The sequence below is a fragment of the Solanum verrucosum genome, unplaced genomic scaffold (genome assembly GCF_900185275.1).
Source record: "Solanum verrucosum unplaced genomic scaffold, falcon-dt-bn FXZP01000019.1, whole genome shotgun sequence".
In the NCBI taxonomy this organism is placed as follows: Eukaryota; Viridiplantae; Streptophyta; class Magnoliopsida; order Solanales; family Solanaceae; genus Solanum; species Solanum verrucosum.
This window is the reverse complement of record NW_026020191.1, coordinates 251115-266326: the sequence shown is the minus strand read 5'-3', so window position 1 is coordinate 266326 and position 15212 is coordinate 251115. Positions and strand designations below refer to the sequence as shown.

Here is a 15212-nt window from a genome sequence, read left to right as displayed (position 1 = left end):
TCTATCTTGGTAGTGACTTAAATATTCCCTGTGTAATTGTTGGCCCTTGAAACGGAAGGCTTCCTATATGTTGTTTGCTTGCAAGACTATCTCCTGACAAAAAGTTTGATGCCACGGAGAAGAGTTTCCGAGCTCACTACTTGTGCTTTTGGTTGTCTTGTTTTCTGTCTTTTTGCCTTCTATTGTGATGAACTTAACTTGACTAGCTTATTGATTTCATTTTGAAAGAGTTTCTTCCTCTGAATAAGAAATTAGTTTATTTTATAAAGTTGATTTTTCGATAAACCTGGATTCTATGATTGTATTGTTCTTAACAGTCAAGTGAAAAGTTATTTAAGCTAGTTCTGCTTACCTTTGTTTTTTTTCCTTTTGTTTCCCCTTTCTCTTTGTCTTCTTGTAGACAACATATGCTGCTCTTTTCCCAGCAGATTGTATGTGTTCTCTCCCTCTGTGTATTTAGTTAATGAACAGTACAGTAATCCTGAAAATGTAATATATTAACAAATGTGAGCGTAAAGAACTGAACTGATGGTCCTTTCATTCTGTAATTGCTTATGCTTCTGCACTGTAGCACTTGCTGGTAACTACGTCAATTTTGGGGTGTTTGAGATTTATGGAGACAGAGCGCTTACAGATGCTTTTGACATAGCTATGAGGATGACACTATCTATTCCTTTGGCAGATATACTCTCGTACAGAAAGGTATAAAATTAAGAGCTGCTTGATTCAGAAGCTCTCTTGTTATTTTATATCTTGAAATGCTTATTACATGAATATTAACTCCTTTAACTATACAATGTTAAACAAAATAGTACGTTTAAACTGGTATTATTTTTGGATTTTAAAACTTCTGGTGCTTTATGCTTTGAACAAAATATTTTATTTGATTTTGGAACATATAAACTTCGCAACAAGCTCCACAATTTTTTTGCATCCTTGTACTTATTTGGGAGTGTACTCCTAACAAAGAACAGGAGCATCACATATGCACCGAGTTAGAGCCCCAATTTTTAATGGGCTTGTTGCAGGTGTAACGTATGGTTTACTTTGGGCAAGTTGTCTACATCCATTAGGTAAGAAAACATACTTAAGAGTGTCTGTTACAACTCATGAAAATGTACAGACTACTGAGACATTTGAGAGGTCAACATAGTGGTGGGAAGAAATAGTCGTGTTATTGGGGAATATGTTTTATCTGACATTTAGGCAATTTGGTTTTGACTATGATGCTAGCATATGAGAAATGCTGAAGTAGCTTGATTATAAATTTATAATAGTTTTATCAAGATATACATCTTTAAATATGGATTTGATAGGAGCTACTGATAGTTTTATATGTGTTTGGCGTGCCATTTGTATGGCTATATATTTTGCTTTGAGGAGATTTGAGCCATTTTCGAGTCTTGTGTAAGTTGGGAGTAGATTCATAGAAGAAGTTGATTTGGTTTTCTTTTTCCTTTTCCTTTTCCTTGGTCTTTTCTTTTTTCCTTTTTCTTTGTATTTGTTAATACATTATATGATTTGTAAGAACACACAGAAATAGCCGACCTCAAAGATGCGTGTACTGCAAATACAAAACTCTCTTTCTTGAAGATTACATTTTAAATATGGATTTGATAGGAGCTACTGATAGTTTTATATGTGTTTGGCGTGCCATTTTGTATGGTTATATATTTTGTGTTGAGGAGATTTGAGCCATTTTCGAGTCTTGTGTAAGTTGGGAGTAGATTCATAGAAGAAGTTGATTTGGTTTTCTTTTTCCCTTTCCTTTTCCTTTTCTTTTTTCCTCTTTCTTTGTCTTTGTTAATACATTATATGATTCGTAAGAACACAAAGAAATAGCCGACCTTCAAAGATGGCTGCAAATACAAAACTCTCTTTCTTGAAGAGGAAGTATCTTTCTCTTGGGCAAAGGTTAGTGATGATCAAGAGTACTAGATTCATTACCCACCTATACCATGTCGTTGTTCCGTTTTCCATTAGCAGTGGTGCATAAAATAGACAAAATACACAGAATTTCTGTGGCAGGGTAATAGAGAGAATGTGACCTTTAATTTGGTTAGATGGAGTGAAGTGTCTACAGACAAGAAGTCAGGAGGTTTTGGTCTTAGAGAATAGAGACATAAGATTCAAACTAAAAATTTGCAGCTTAAGTGGCTTTGGAGGTTCAATAAGGAATTGGGAGCATTGTTGAGAGATGTCGTTGTGACAAAATATGGATTTCTCATCCATGGATGACCACACAACCATTTCTCTCCAAAACATGTGGTATATGGAAGCATCTAAGAACTCACTGGGACATTTTTCGAATACTTCAGTGGAAATTGGGAATGTATGAAAGTAAGATTCTGGACAGACACTTGGGGTTGGGCTCTTCACCTTTAAAGAATCAATATCCTTTCCTACATACAGTGGCTCAGAATCCTGAAGTATTATTCTAACTCTTTCTGGGATGTACATTCAGACATAATATGAAATGATTGGGAAGTGGACAACCTTTGCTCTTTGTTTTCTCAGCTACACAGTTTTCCTCCCCTTCTGTCCATAGATGACTCTTTATGCTGGAAATGTGACTTTAAGGGATGTTTCTCTGTTATATCATGCTTCAAGCAGCTAAGTCCTCCCCCAACTGAAAATTGGCCTTGTAAGTGTATTTGGAAAAAAAAAGCTCCTATGAAAGAGGAATGTTTCGCATGGTTAATGGTGAAAGGAGCTTGTTTCACACACAAAATTACAGAAAAGGGGAATTGATTTATGTAGCAGAAGGTTGCTTTGTAACAATGGAGCTGAAGATGTCAACCATTTATTTCTTCTTCCTAAGTTCACATCTCAGATATGGAGTCTCTTTCTCATTTTACTAGGAATTAAATGGTGAAGATTTCAAGAAGAAGAGGAACCTTATTTGTATTTCTTGATGAATATACAACCCATGAGAATGGGTACTTATACAATGAGTCCTAAGATTACAAAGAAGCTTCCTCTTCTTCTTGAAATCTTCACCCATTTTGGACTGAATTTTGAGCTATACTCACTGCAGCATTCTTGTCAAAATACACTGGGAATTTTCCTTTTTCCAACAAACTCAATTCCCTCAGTAGCTTCTGGTAAATCAGGAGAGTGTTATGGCACATATATTTGACAGGAAAATTGCTTGCAAATATTTTGTAATTCAGTTATCTTCATTCTTTGATCTTCTGTTAACTTTTCAAGGTGGTAATTAAGATTCTGCTCCTAATTAAAAATAAAACTATATATTTTGTATTTGTTATTTAGATTTTTAGACATTATTATTTTGTTGAAACATCGAATTCTGGATTGTTTCGTACAATTTTTAGATCTTTCTTTTTAATTCTAGTCCTCCTTTAATTGTTTGGTCATATATCCACAAATAACTTATTCTGTTTTGCATATTGGAATTTCTCTTTTCTTCTGTCAAACAAACAAAATTATACTTGTTTGTCCAGTAGAGAAAACAAACACAAAAATATTTTGAAATTCTGAAACTAATCTTTAGCATTAAAGATAGAAATTACAAAACATAATTATCTTAACGCATAATTTTATTTAAAATTTTGGAGGAGATTCTCCAAAAGAACGTCCGTGTGTTTAAAGTTTTGACGACATTTCAGTAATTTTGACAGAAGTTGCTTATTAGCACTTCTTTATCGAACACATTACTGCTTATCTAAGTTGCTCGGACTCTCCAAAAATGTTGCCGCACCCGTGTCGGATCCTTCCAAAATACACTATTTTTGGAGGATCCGACACGCATCCGTCGACATTTTTGAAGAGTCCGAGCAACATAGCTGCTTATGTTTTAGGACTTCTATCCAAACATAACTGCTTATTCATAAAACCAGCTCCAATACTTAAATGGTCTCATACAATGTATTGAATGAATTACGATTAAGTTAACTTGCCAATTTAAAAAAAAAGTAAATCACGGTAAAGCCCTTGTTTAAATTGTACTATAAAGACCAAACGTAGTTTGAGGGAATAATCAAGTTTTTCCCTTCTTCTCATGATCTTTCCCATATTAGCAGTCTAGCTTACATTTTCTTTTGCTTGATATAATTGAGTCAATTATTTTAAACCTTTGCTGCTCGGACTCTTCAAAAATATCATCAGGTGTGTGCCGGATCCTTCACAAGTAGTGCATTTTTAAGGATCCGACACGGGTGCGGTAGCATTTTTGGAGAGTCCAAGCAACTTAGTTTTAAACTAGTGACCCCATATTTTGAAAAGTGGACCTTTTTGTTGTTATTCTGGCAAAAAATAATCTGTTCAATCAGCTATATTGCTGCAATTCTCTTCGAACGAACAGTACTGTCAAATTGACTTAATTTACTTGAGTGGTTTATCTTGAAAAGTAGTTTCATCCCTGATTGCATCCTCTCCAGTGGGGCACACTTGCATGAATTCTGAGGTGTATATATTCCTTTACCTTCTGTAAATAATCATGTTATATTCCTTCCATTATTAAAACATAACCACTTATCTTACAGCTTTCAGGAGCTTACTTCACATTTCTGGAGATCATGATGAAAAACCAGATCCAGTTGATACTTAACTTGGACTCAAGTAGCTTTACATTTATTGCTGGATCTCTTGAGTCTGGACTTAAAGTACTGGATGAAAATATCAAATCACAGGTTGTGTTTTGTCGACCACTTCCCTTGAAATGTCAAACGTCATTTCTTTGTATCTGTTTAGTTTTCGCAAGTGTCAGGGACATACTATAAATAATTAAAAGTGTGGTAAAAGCATAAGGTTTTACCTGAGGTGGTCACACATTTCAACTTGGTATCAGAGCAGACAAAGGTTCAAATGTCGTCACCACCCAAGAAGAAAAAAATGCTTTTACGTGCTTGGCCCATGATAAAAAATCAGGTCCACATGTCAGTCAGACATAATATAATTAAGTACTAAATAGTGTGTTCTTCTTGACAACTTAAAACTCTTAATCTGAGATGGTCACATTTCAACAAGGCTGCTGGGATAAACTTGTAATTTATTCTCAACAGACTAACTCTAATCATTTTATTCTAGTGTGCATCTGCGGTGGACAACTTGGCTACATTTTATTTTGAACACATAACAACTGGAGAGTCACCTACCACCCCTGTGGCGCTTAACCTGGCGCAGCATTTAGCAGACTGTCCAAACATATTTCTTGAAGTAAGTTCCAACTGCTCTTTTTATTTAAAGCAATAATTATTTCAAGAACTTTTTTAGAAACAGCATATAGGTGGCACAGATTTGGATTTAGCCATGTCACTCCCGTATTTCGGTAGGGAACTCTGCTCTTGTTGATGATCCCTATCCCTACAGTGTGTTTTGTCCCTTTTATTTCATGAGGTATCTTCTTTCTCCTTTGTGTCCTTATATACATCTTTTTGTTCGGGGACTGTGGGTGGGAGAATGTGGAGTTTCTGTTGAGAAAATGCAGTGGATATGAGCCTCTACAAGAATTAGCTGCTTGACATCACCCATTGTGGGAATACACAGTTTACCATGTCGACGTAACACACCTTCGCTATCCATAGTGAATGCCTTAACACCTCCCTTTTGCGCTTGATCTCGTAGTCTACCAAGATGGGGGTCTTCATATTGGCAAGTCTTGGTTTGTCCAACTAAGGATGATTGTACCGCCATATCTGCAAGTAACCTTCCCAGCACTGTATGATCAATTTGAACTACCCAACTGGCCAATGTCTGAAAATCCATGACCATAGATCGCTTTTCAACGGTGAATCGGCCAAACTACTTATGGACTTTCTACTCAAGGCGTCTGCCACCACATTCACCTTTCCGGGATGATACAAGATAGTAAGATCATAATCTTTAAGTAGCTCAAACCACCGTCGTTGCCTTAGATTCACATCTCTATGCTTGAATATGTATTACAGACTCTTTTGATCAAAATAGATTTCACACAGCTCACTACAAAGATAGTGACGCCTGATCTTGAGTACAAATACTATTGTGGCCAATTGCAAGTCGTGTATTGAATAATTCTTCTCATAAATATTTAGCTGTTGAGAAGCATATGCCACCACTTTACTATTCTGCCTTTAGACACAACCCAATCCAACTCGAGACGCATCACAATAAATCGTGAAACCACCCTCCGTCGTAGGTAAGGTCAAAATCGGAGTCGGAGTCAACGGAGTCTTTAATTTTTGGAAACCTTCTTCACATCCCTTTGACTACTGAAAAACCACACCTTTTTGAGTTAAACGTGTCAATAGAGCGGTTATCTTCGTGAGAAACCCTCCACTTATCTTCTGCAATATGCATCTAGTCCCAAGAAGTTGGGTATCTCTCTAGTAGTACTAGGTTGAGGCCAATCTCGAAGTTCTTCTATCTTCATTGAACTTACTTGAATTCGATCTCGTGACACTACGTGGCCCTGTGGAGTGTCCCTAGCTGGTTGAATCTTAGCTTGTGCACCTCCAACATTTCTCAATTCCCGTGTAGTAGCATGACTAGTACCAGGATCTTCCTTATGACAAAATTTAGCATATGCCCTCTTTCACCACAAGTAAACAAGGACCACCAACTCCAAAGTAATGACTGTTATTATCTTCCTGGTTAGTGTTGTAAGTCAGTTCTTGCATTCTCCCGGTGTCATTCATTGGAATGCATATATTTGCATTCTTCGATACATAAAATCTACCTAATGGAAAAATACTATTTTACAAAGATTTAGGACATAGAGAAAATTGTTGGAAATCCATTTGTAGACTTGGCAGGGTCATCCTCTGATAAACGATTCAATTCTGGAGTGTGTTCTAGTTGGGGGAAGTTTGGTGTCTTGGAAAACTAAGAGACAATATGATTTCTAGATCTAGTGTAGAAGCTGAATATTGGGCTATAGTAGTGGCAACATGTGAACTCATATGTATATATCAAGAAACTCATCCTCTGATAAACGATTCAATTCTGGAGTGTGTTCTAGTTGGGGGAAGTTTGGTGTCTTGGAAAACTAAGAGACAATATGATTTCTAGATCTAGTGTAGAAGCTGAATATTGGGCTATAGTAGTGGCAACATGTGAACTCATATGTATATATCAAGAAACTACTAAAGGAGTTGAAATTTGGAGAGACTAAAAAAATGGAACTTGCCATATGAAAACTGCTCTTCACATTGCATCGAATCCCGTGTTTCAGGAGAGGATCAAACACAGAGATTGATTGTCATTTTGTCAGAGAGAAGGTACGAGAAGGTCCTCTCAGGAAACATTGTCACACGGTTCATGCAGTCAAGTGATAACTTGCAAACATACCAAGTCCCTAGCTGGTCCTAGAAAGAGTTATAGATGTAGCAAGTTTGTTACATATAATCTGTATGCACTAAGCTTAAGGGGAGTGTTACAATCGTGAGAATATTATAGCATATATGTAAATAGTAGGTAGCTTGATTTACGCCTATTGTAATTAAGTACCAATTTGCACAGATTTCCTTAATTTTAAGGACATGTAAACTTCGAAACCCCAATAGCTTGAGGAATAATCAAGTTGAGTTCTCTCTCAAACTCTTATTTTCTCACAATTACATTGATACTTTATCCCCCATTGCTAAAATAACATTTGTTTGTCTTTTTCTATCTATGGTTGTTATCCGGCATTGACTTCTTTATTAGTTGGACACTGAAAATTCAGTTTCAAAAAAAAAGTTCAGTTTCAAAAAGTTGGACACTAAGAATGTTTTTCTCCATGGTGACCTTGAGTAGAAAGTTTTTATGGAGCAATCACCTAGATATTTATCTCAAGGGGGTATTTACTAGTCTGGTGTGTTGATTGCACCACTCACTCTATGATTTGAAATAGTCTTCTCGATCCGGGTTTGGGTTTCGGCATAGTAATTCAAAAGTTTAGCATGACTCGCATTGAAATTGATCATTCTTTGTTTTATTGATATTCTGCTCCAAATCTGTGTATTTATTTGGTTGTTTATGTTGACGATATTGTTAGCTCAGGTAATGATCATGACAATATCACTAATTTAAAGCTACATCTCTTCTGGCATTTCTAGACTAAAGGCCTTGATATTCAAAAGTATTTTCTAGGTATTGAGGTTGCTTAGTTTGATATTGTTATTTCACAATGAAAGTATGCCTTAGACATTCTTGAGGAGACATAGAATGATGGCCTATGGAGCTGAATGCCAAACTCTTGCCAGGATAGTGGGAGCTCAATGATCATCGAAGATATAGATAGTCGGTTGATATGTTGAATTATCTCACAGTGACTAGACCTGACATTTCTTTTCTCGTGAGTGTTGTAAGTCAGTTTATGGATTTTCCCTGTGGTAGTCATCAGGATGCAGTTGTCCGTACATATAAAGTCAGTTCCAGACAAAGGACTACTCTTCTGGGATCGATGCCATGAGTAGATCATTGGATATACAAATGTTGAATGGATAGATCACCACATTCTATGTCTGGATATTATGTTTTAGTTGGAGGTAATTTTGTGTCCTAGAAGGGCAAAGAGACATGATGGTTGCTTGATCTAGTGTAAAAGCAAAAAATCGAGCAATGGTTCTAGCAACTCGTGATCTAGTTTGGATAAAACAGTTGCTCGGTAAAATTTATAAAAATCAATATGATGTAACTTGTGGGTGATGATCAAGCTATCCTTCATATTGTATCAAATTCAGTATTCCATCAAGAGAACTGAACACATTGAGACTGCCTTTCACATTTATTAGAGAGAAGATACTGTGAAGTCCAATGATCAGCTGACTTACATGTTATCCAAGTTTCTTTATTGTCCTTGTATTATTACATTTGTAACAAATCGAAACATATGACTTATATATACCAGCTTGGAGGGTGGTGTGCGTGGGGGGGGGGGGGGGAGGGGGAGGAGATTTAAAAAAAAAAAAAAGTTACCCAGTATATCTGGGTCGTGTCGTATTTATGAGATACAAAAAAAGGAGGGGGGCTGAAGCCTTACCTCCATTACAACACCACGGTGAGCTAGTCACCTCAGGAGCCAGAAGATCATAATCTCATAGAGGATATAAATCTTCTGGCAGATTCAAATACATACAAATCAACTAACAAAAAAAAAATTAGCCTTATCAATTTTTGTTCTAATACAAGGCATTTGACACTTATCCAAAAAGTATGCACCTTTAGCCATTTCGGGAAGTTGCCTGAAAGATGTTAGAATCATCATTTGGTTCAGTCTAGCAGCCCTTTTCGCTAAAAAGTCTGCAACTTGATTGCTTTCTCTAAAACAGTGAGTCACTTGGGCATTCGATTGATCCACTATCTCAACGATATTATCGATGATTTGCCTGAGTTTGAGATTGTTGTTGCTCTTGTTGTTCACCATATTTACAATGATCATGGAGTCTAGCTCAAGAGTGAAATTAGTTAAGCCTTGTTGGCTACACCATTTTCCACCAAACTCAGCTGCCAATGCTTCTGCCATGTTGTTGCTGGTACATGCCACAGGAATCGAAAAGGCCATCACAATCTCTCCGTTGCCATTCCTTGCTATTCCTCCAATTCCAGCGCTTCCTATCTCCAATAAAAAACTTCCATCGGTGTTAACTTTAATGGTTCCTATCTGAGGTGTGCTCCATTTGACTTGAGTCAGTTTTTGTATTGGTTTGATCCTTTCTGCAATATCACAAAAATCAGTCCACAAATGTAATAGTATTAAACGGGGGGAAAAGTTTAGAAACAATGTTTCTAATACACCATATCCCTTGGAACATCATTGTAGTATTATGAAATTTTCTTTGTGTTCCATATCGACAAGAAAATCTTTGTTTCCACAATTCGTAGCATATGAAAATGGGTGTGATGTGTAAGACTTTGTTCATGGGTATTATGCCGCACCACTTCTTGAAGACACTTATAACAGGCTCATTATTGTGAGTGATTAGACAATTAATGTTTATAGTAGACTTTGTGTTCCACATTGGAAAAAACTGTATTATGTATTGTGTAGAATATATGTATATAGAAACTCATTGAACATGTGAACTCGTATGTCTTTGTGTAGAATATATGTATATAGAAACTCATTGAACATGTGAACTCATATGTCTTTGTGTAATATGGTAGAGAACAGATCATAATATATTTTTCCCGTGCCTTTACTTCTCACATAAAACATAGATGTTTATTTTACAATCTGTACTTTTGGCATAAGTGTAATACATGCTACAATTTTGGATAACTTAGAGAGCATGGGGACATTGTCAAAAAATTCGAATGTGTTTTTTGCTATCTATTGCTCCATTTTGATCCGTATCTTCATATTTCGTTGTCATTTTTCTTTAGCAACCCTTCTCCGAATAACTCATCTTTTTGAGCAGAGGGTCTATCGGAAACAACCTCTTTACCCTATAAAGGTAAGGGTAAGATCTACGTACATTTTAACCTTTCCAGACCCCATTCATGGGATTACACCGTATGTTGTTGAGGATATTGCCAAACTTTGTAATTCACTTCTTGTTCCCTTCATAGTACCTTCTTGGTACTGATTTTATGGTCACTTTACCTTATCAATTGCCATTAGACCTCCCTCTTGGAAACTAGCTAATCAAAAGGGGACACTTTTTCCATTTTACTTTTTTGAAATTCTCCCCTTGCTTGCCTTATTTATTATGGGAGTACAATGTTTATGAAAAGTATTATGCATTGGTTAAAACTTTCCTCACATTAGTAGGCTACTGAATTAGAAGGAAATAATGTCTCGTGAAATTGAACTTATTCATTTCTTATGCCAATGTGATCCTTTTCCCTGATAGATATTGAAGACTGTGTTGGAGATTGTTCTATTTGAAGATTGTGGCAACCAGTGGAGCCTAAGTCGACCGATGCTGAGTATGATACTCATTAGCGAAGAGGTGACACTGATTTTTGTAGCACTAAGATTCCTTTCTTTTTATTATTTCGAAAACTACAAGATGCAAACTTGACTATGACAGGCACACAGATAAAGGCACAGTATCTACAATCTTAATTTCATGAAATTATAGTAGTTACGAAAACAAAGCATAACTTTATGAATGTTGATTGAATCAGAAGATTTAATCCTGCATTTGCAGTTGAGATGTGTTCTTAGTTTTAAAAACTTCTATGTTAATTAAATATCAAAAAATAGTCTCCCTATTCACTGTGCCAGATGTTGTCCCTCTGGCACAGTTTCTGAGATGTGTCCATTGCTTCTTTCTAAAAGGTTGTCATGGTTTAATGGAGTTTCGTTATGACTAATATTCCTTGTTAAAGCAATCATTTTAATCCAGTGAATTATTTGACTTTTGATGCAAAAGATCTATACAGGGGGCTAACCATTTCTATACCACCTGCACCACAGATTTCTTGATATTTGCGATTCTGTCTATAGGACGAAATTATTTAGTGAATGCATTATATTATGAAAGCAAGAATGATTTAGATTCTAAAATGTGCTTATAGTGGAGAGGAATTTTTGGTTATTAGTATACCTGATACGATTATGACTCGCACCTTGCAGATGTTCTCAAACTTAAGAGCTCAGATTTTGTCTTCACAGGTATGACCAACAAATTTTTGTAAGGGATAGTCTATTTTGTCTGTTTCTATATTGTTGGTTTATTTGGTATCACTGTTTGTTACGAATAATCTTTCTTCCTGCTACAAGGCGGAAGAGGTGGATTGGTAGTATCATTGTATCAGGTTGAGCAATCCTTGCCGGACTAATGACCGATTCACTTGTGCTGACAGCTCCCATTTATCCATTTTTATTTGCAGCCAGCAGACCAACAACACCGTCTTTCACTGTGCTTTGACAAACTTATGGCTGACATAACTCGAAGCTTGGATCAGAAGAACAGAGATAAGTTCTCCAACAATCTGACTAGATTCAGGAATGAGTTCCGAACCAGATAATCACAGTGATATCAGCAAGTGGTGAATCCCTATTAACATACATACCAGCCTCCCTTGCGCCTGCCCAAGCACATACAAAAAGAAAAGACGTAACAGGGGAAGGGAGAGCCAAGGAAAAACAAACAACATGAACAATAATTTCAAGAAAAATGAAATAGTGAAGTTGGCTGAAGTTTTGTTCTCCCTTTGTTTTTCCCCAGTGGGTGAAATGCATTCTGTGAGGTGATTTCTGTCATTTTTTGCTAAATCTGTGCTGTAATTTTTGTCACAACAGTGTCAGTCCAACAACTGAAGATCTTTCTTTTTGCTATTAAGAATTTGATGCCGATCATCGTGCTAGATTATAGGAATCTGTTGGTGTAATGGTATTACTGATGCATTCGCTATAGAATAGTTTCATGCTAATCGAGAGCCTGTTTTGCTCTTGAGACTCTGCCCTAGCCAATTGGACCTTCATCAAATTACTATGCAGGATTGGCTTGGATGTTCACTTGCCATACTTTGGGTAATCAAATTCCTTTCTTTATTTGGTTTGTGACTGAAGAATCCTCCGACGGTCCACATTTGCCACTTTGATTGTAACAGGGCATGTAACGAGCCTATATACTCGCAAGGAAAATCCTTTAAACTAGGAAATGACTTAAACAGTAAAGAATGATCTCACATGATTTCGAAATATAAATGCTGAAGAATGGAAACATTAGTTTGAATACAAAATCCATAATATGCAAAGGACACTTTAAAGTTGTGGTGCTACTCTGATATACTGATACAATTGTCTGCCCCAACTGATATTTCATTTAAGTGATACTAAATGAGTATTGTTATCATTATGATTGATAATTTTACTTAAAAGTTGAAATGTCATTTTATGCTTATCCTAATTTAAAATAGAAAAAAACTATAGAATATGGCAAACATCAATATACATTTAAAATAAATAGCTATAGTTTATTTTTTTTAATGTTATATGGATATAATTACATAATAAATAGCAAAGCTAATTATATATAAATAATTAGGAAGTTATTAAATATTAAATAGGAAAGTTATTATTACACACATAATTAATTATTTCTAGGCACGTTTTATGTGATTGGTCCCCATATTTACCCTCATAATACTTTCTCTTTCATCAATAGCCCTTTATCACAAATTTTCTATATTTCCCCCACAAATTCCTTCCAATTTAAGATTCTTTTACGTAACTCTAGAATTAATTTTTGTGATTTGAATTCATCATCTTCTTCGGTGACCTTTCATTTCTCCGATGGTTGTTTAGAGTTTTTGTCTTTTTTATTTTATTTTGTCTTTGCTGTCTTGTTACGTTTGGTTCTTCTTCTTTTTTTTTTTTTTTTGACTTGGGCTTAAACCAAGTCTGTATCATTTCCTTTTGTTTAATAAAATGGACCATTGGTCCTGTCTTTGAGGGAAAAAAATATCTTCTAATTGAATGTTTTCCTCGTTTTTATGAAAATTATATTTGTATACATCTATATTTTCATCTATTTTTATAAGGTTTCAATTGAAGAATTATTTGTTTCTCCACTATAATGGTTATAGTTATAAAAAAAATACAAGAAGAACACGAGCAAAAGAGATTGAGATTTGTGTGATTGTCAAATTTATATATAGTAGAATACTTATATACATAGATATTTGTATTGTAATATTAATACAAATTGAAATGGTGATTCGTGAATACAAGTATATCTGGATACATAAGTAATCTATCCAAATTGAAAGGTTGATTAGGCAATACAAGTATAGTTGGATACAATAATACTATATTTTATAAACAAATACCCGAGTTAACACCAAACCTCAATTATTACAGGAAAAATTTGACCAAAAAGAGATTGACGTTTGTTGGTTTTTTCCAACTTTTATACAGTCGCATACCTACACACTTTGATACCTACACATTCTATTATTTTTCATTTTTCTTCTTTTTGGCTTGTCCAATGTATCCATCTTTTGTTTAACAACAATGTATTCATATGTATGCTATGTTGGTGTATTCATTTTTGTTTAACAATAGTGTATCCATTTTTCAAATTGCCGTGTTCATATACTAAATTATTATACTTTACCTTGTTCATTATATTAATACACTAAGTTTTTATAAATACTTGAATCCTTGATATAATTAATACTTTAAGTTTTATAAATAAATATACCAATTTGAATTCAAAATATTCATATGCTAACGAAACAATTAACACATTTTCCTTATTTAGTTCATTGTAATTAAAACTGTATGAGTGTATGTATAGAAAAATAAAAATCATATACAAAACTATAGCTAGAAAAAGACATAAATTGTAGTCCTTTTTTATAAATAACATACTTATAGCTATTGAACTTTAATAACCCTATAAATGTAGTCATTTTTGTAAGTTACTCTTTTTACAATGTTTTCATCTCCTAACTTAATTGCAAGCTAAATAATTATAAAGTGACCATATTCATCAGTAAGTAACAAAGTGACATATTAATAATCTATCTATATATAATAGGAAAAGAAAAGAATGACACGTGTCAATATCACAAAAAATAGACTTTTTAAATCTATCTATATATAATAGGAGAAGAAAAGAATACCACATGTCAACACCACAAAAAATAGAATTTTTAAATAATTAAAATTAATTATTTAAAAAAAAATTACATATAGAGCAGTTTATGTTTATTAGGTTTCTTTTAACAGACAATTAAATTTTTACAATTTTTAAAACAATTGTATAATGATGTAAACTTTCAAGCAGTTACTTTTACCGTTTTTAACTCTGATAGATAATGAATCACAGTTTAGGAATTAATACTCATTTGAGAAGTCAAGATACACTTCAAATATTCACTCTTCCATACATGCATTGTATTGTCAATATGCATATCTTTTTTTCTGTTTCTTTTTTGGAATTTGTTGTATACAGTATGGAATTTTAATCCAAGACATCTACTCAACAAGTTATGCTACTCGATTAATATGTAATAATGTGTTTTTAAGTCTTTTAAATTATATGGATTGTTTCTCTAAAAATAGTTATTTATTGTATATTTATAATTCAAGATGAACTTATCAGTAATAGGCAATGGATGTTGAAAGTTGGAATTGTACAAAGTTGTATTATCTATATATGGATAGAAGAACTAAATAAAAAGATATGACTCAATTTTAATTATTATTATTATAGACATACTTTAAAAATGAAGGAACAATACAAAAACAATATTGTTAATTACCTTGCTTTTGAAGTGAATCTAATAAATAAATCATATGTTATCCTGTGATTTAAAAATTTGAATAG

The 15212-nt window shown here is 34.3% G+C and overlaps 1 protein-coding gene across 1 annotated transcript in view; it reads left to right on the top strand.

Moving 5' to 3' along the window:
- Nucleotides 1-12198, top strand: part of LOC125829402 (uncharacterized) — a 46255-nt gene extending 34057 nt beyond the window's left edge. Inside the window, exons 24-29 of the mRNA XM_049508625.1 lie at nucleotides 572-702; nucleotides 4506-4652; nucleotides 5050-5178; nucleotides 10779-10877; nucleotides 11507-11545; nucleotides 11764-12198. Of these exons, the coding sequence (XP_049364582.1) occupies nucleotides 572-702; nucleotides 4506-4652; nucleotides 5050-5178; nucleotides 10779-10877; nucleotides 11507-11545; nucleotides 11764-11901 (683 nt within the window). The 3' untranslated portion in view covers nucleotides 11902-12198. The remainder of the gene's footprint in view (nucleotides 1-571; nucleotides 703-4505; nucleotides 4653-5049; nucleotides 5179-10778; nucleotides 10878-11506; nucleotides 11546-11763) is intronic.
- Nucleotides 12199-15212: the final 3014 nt, after the last annotated feature.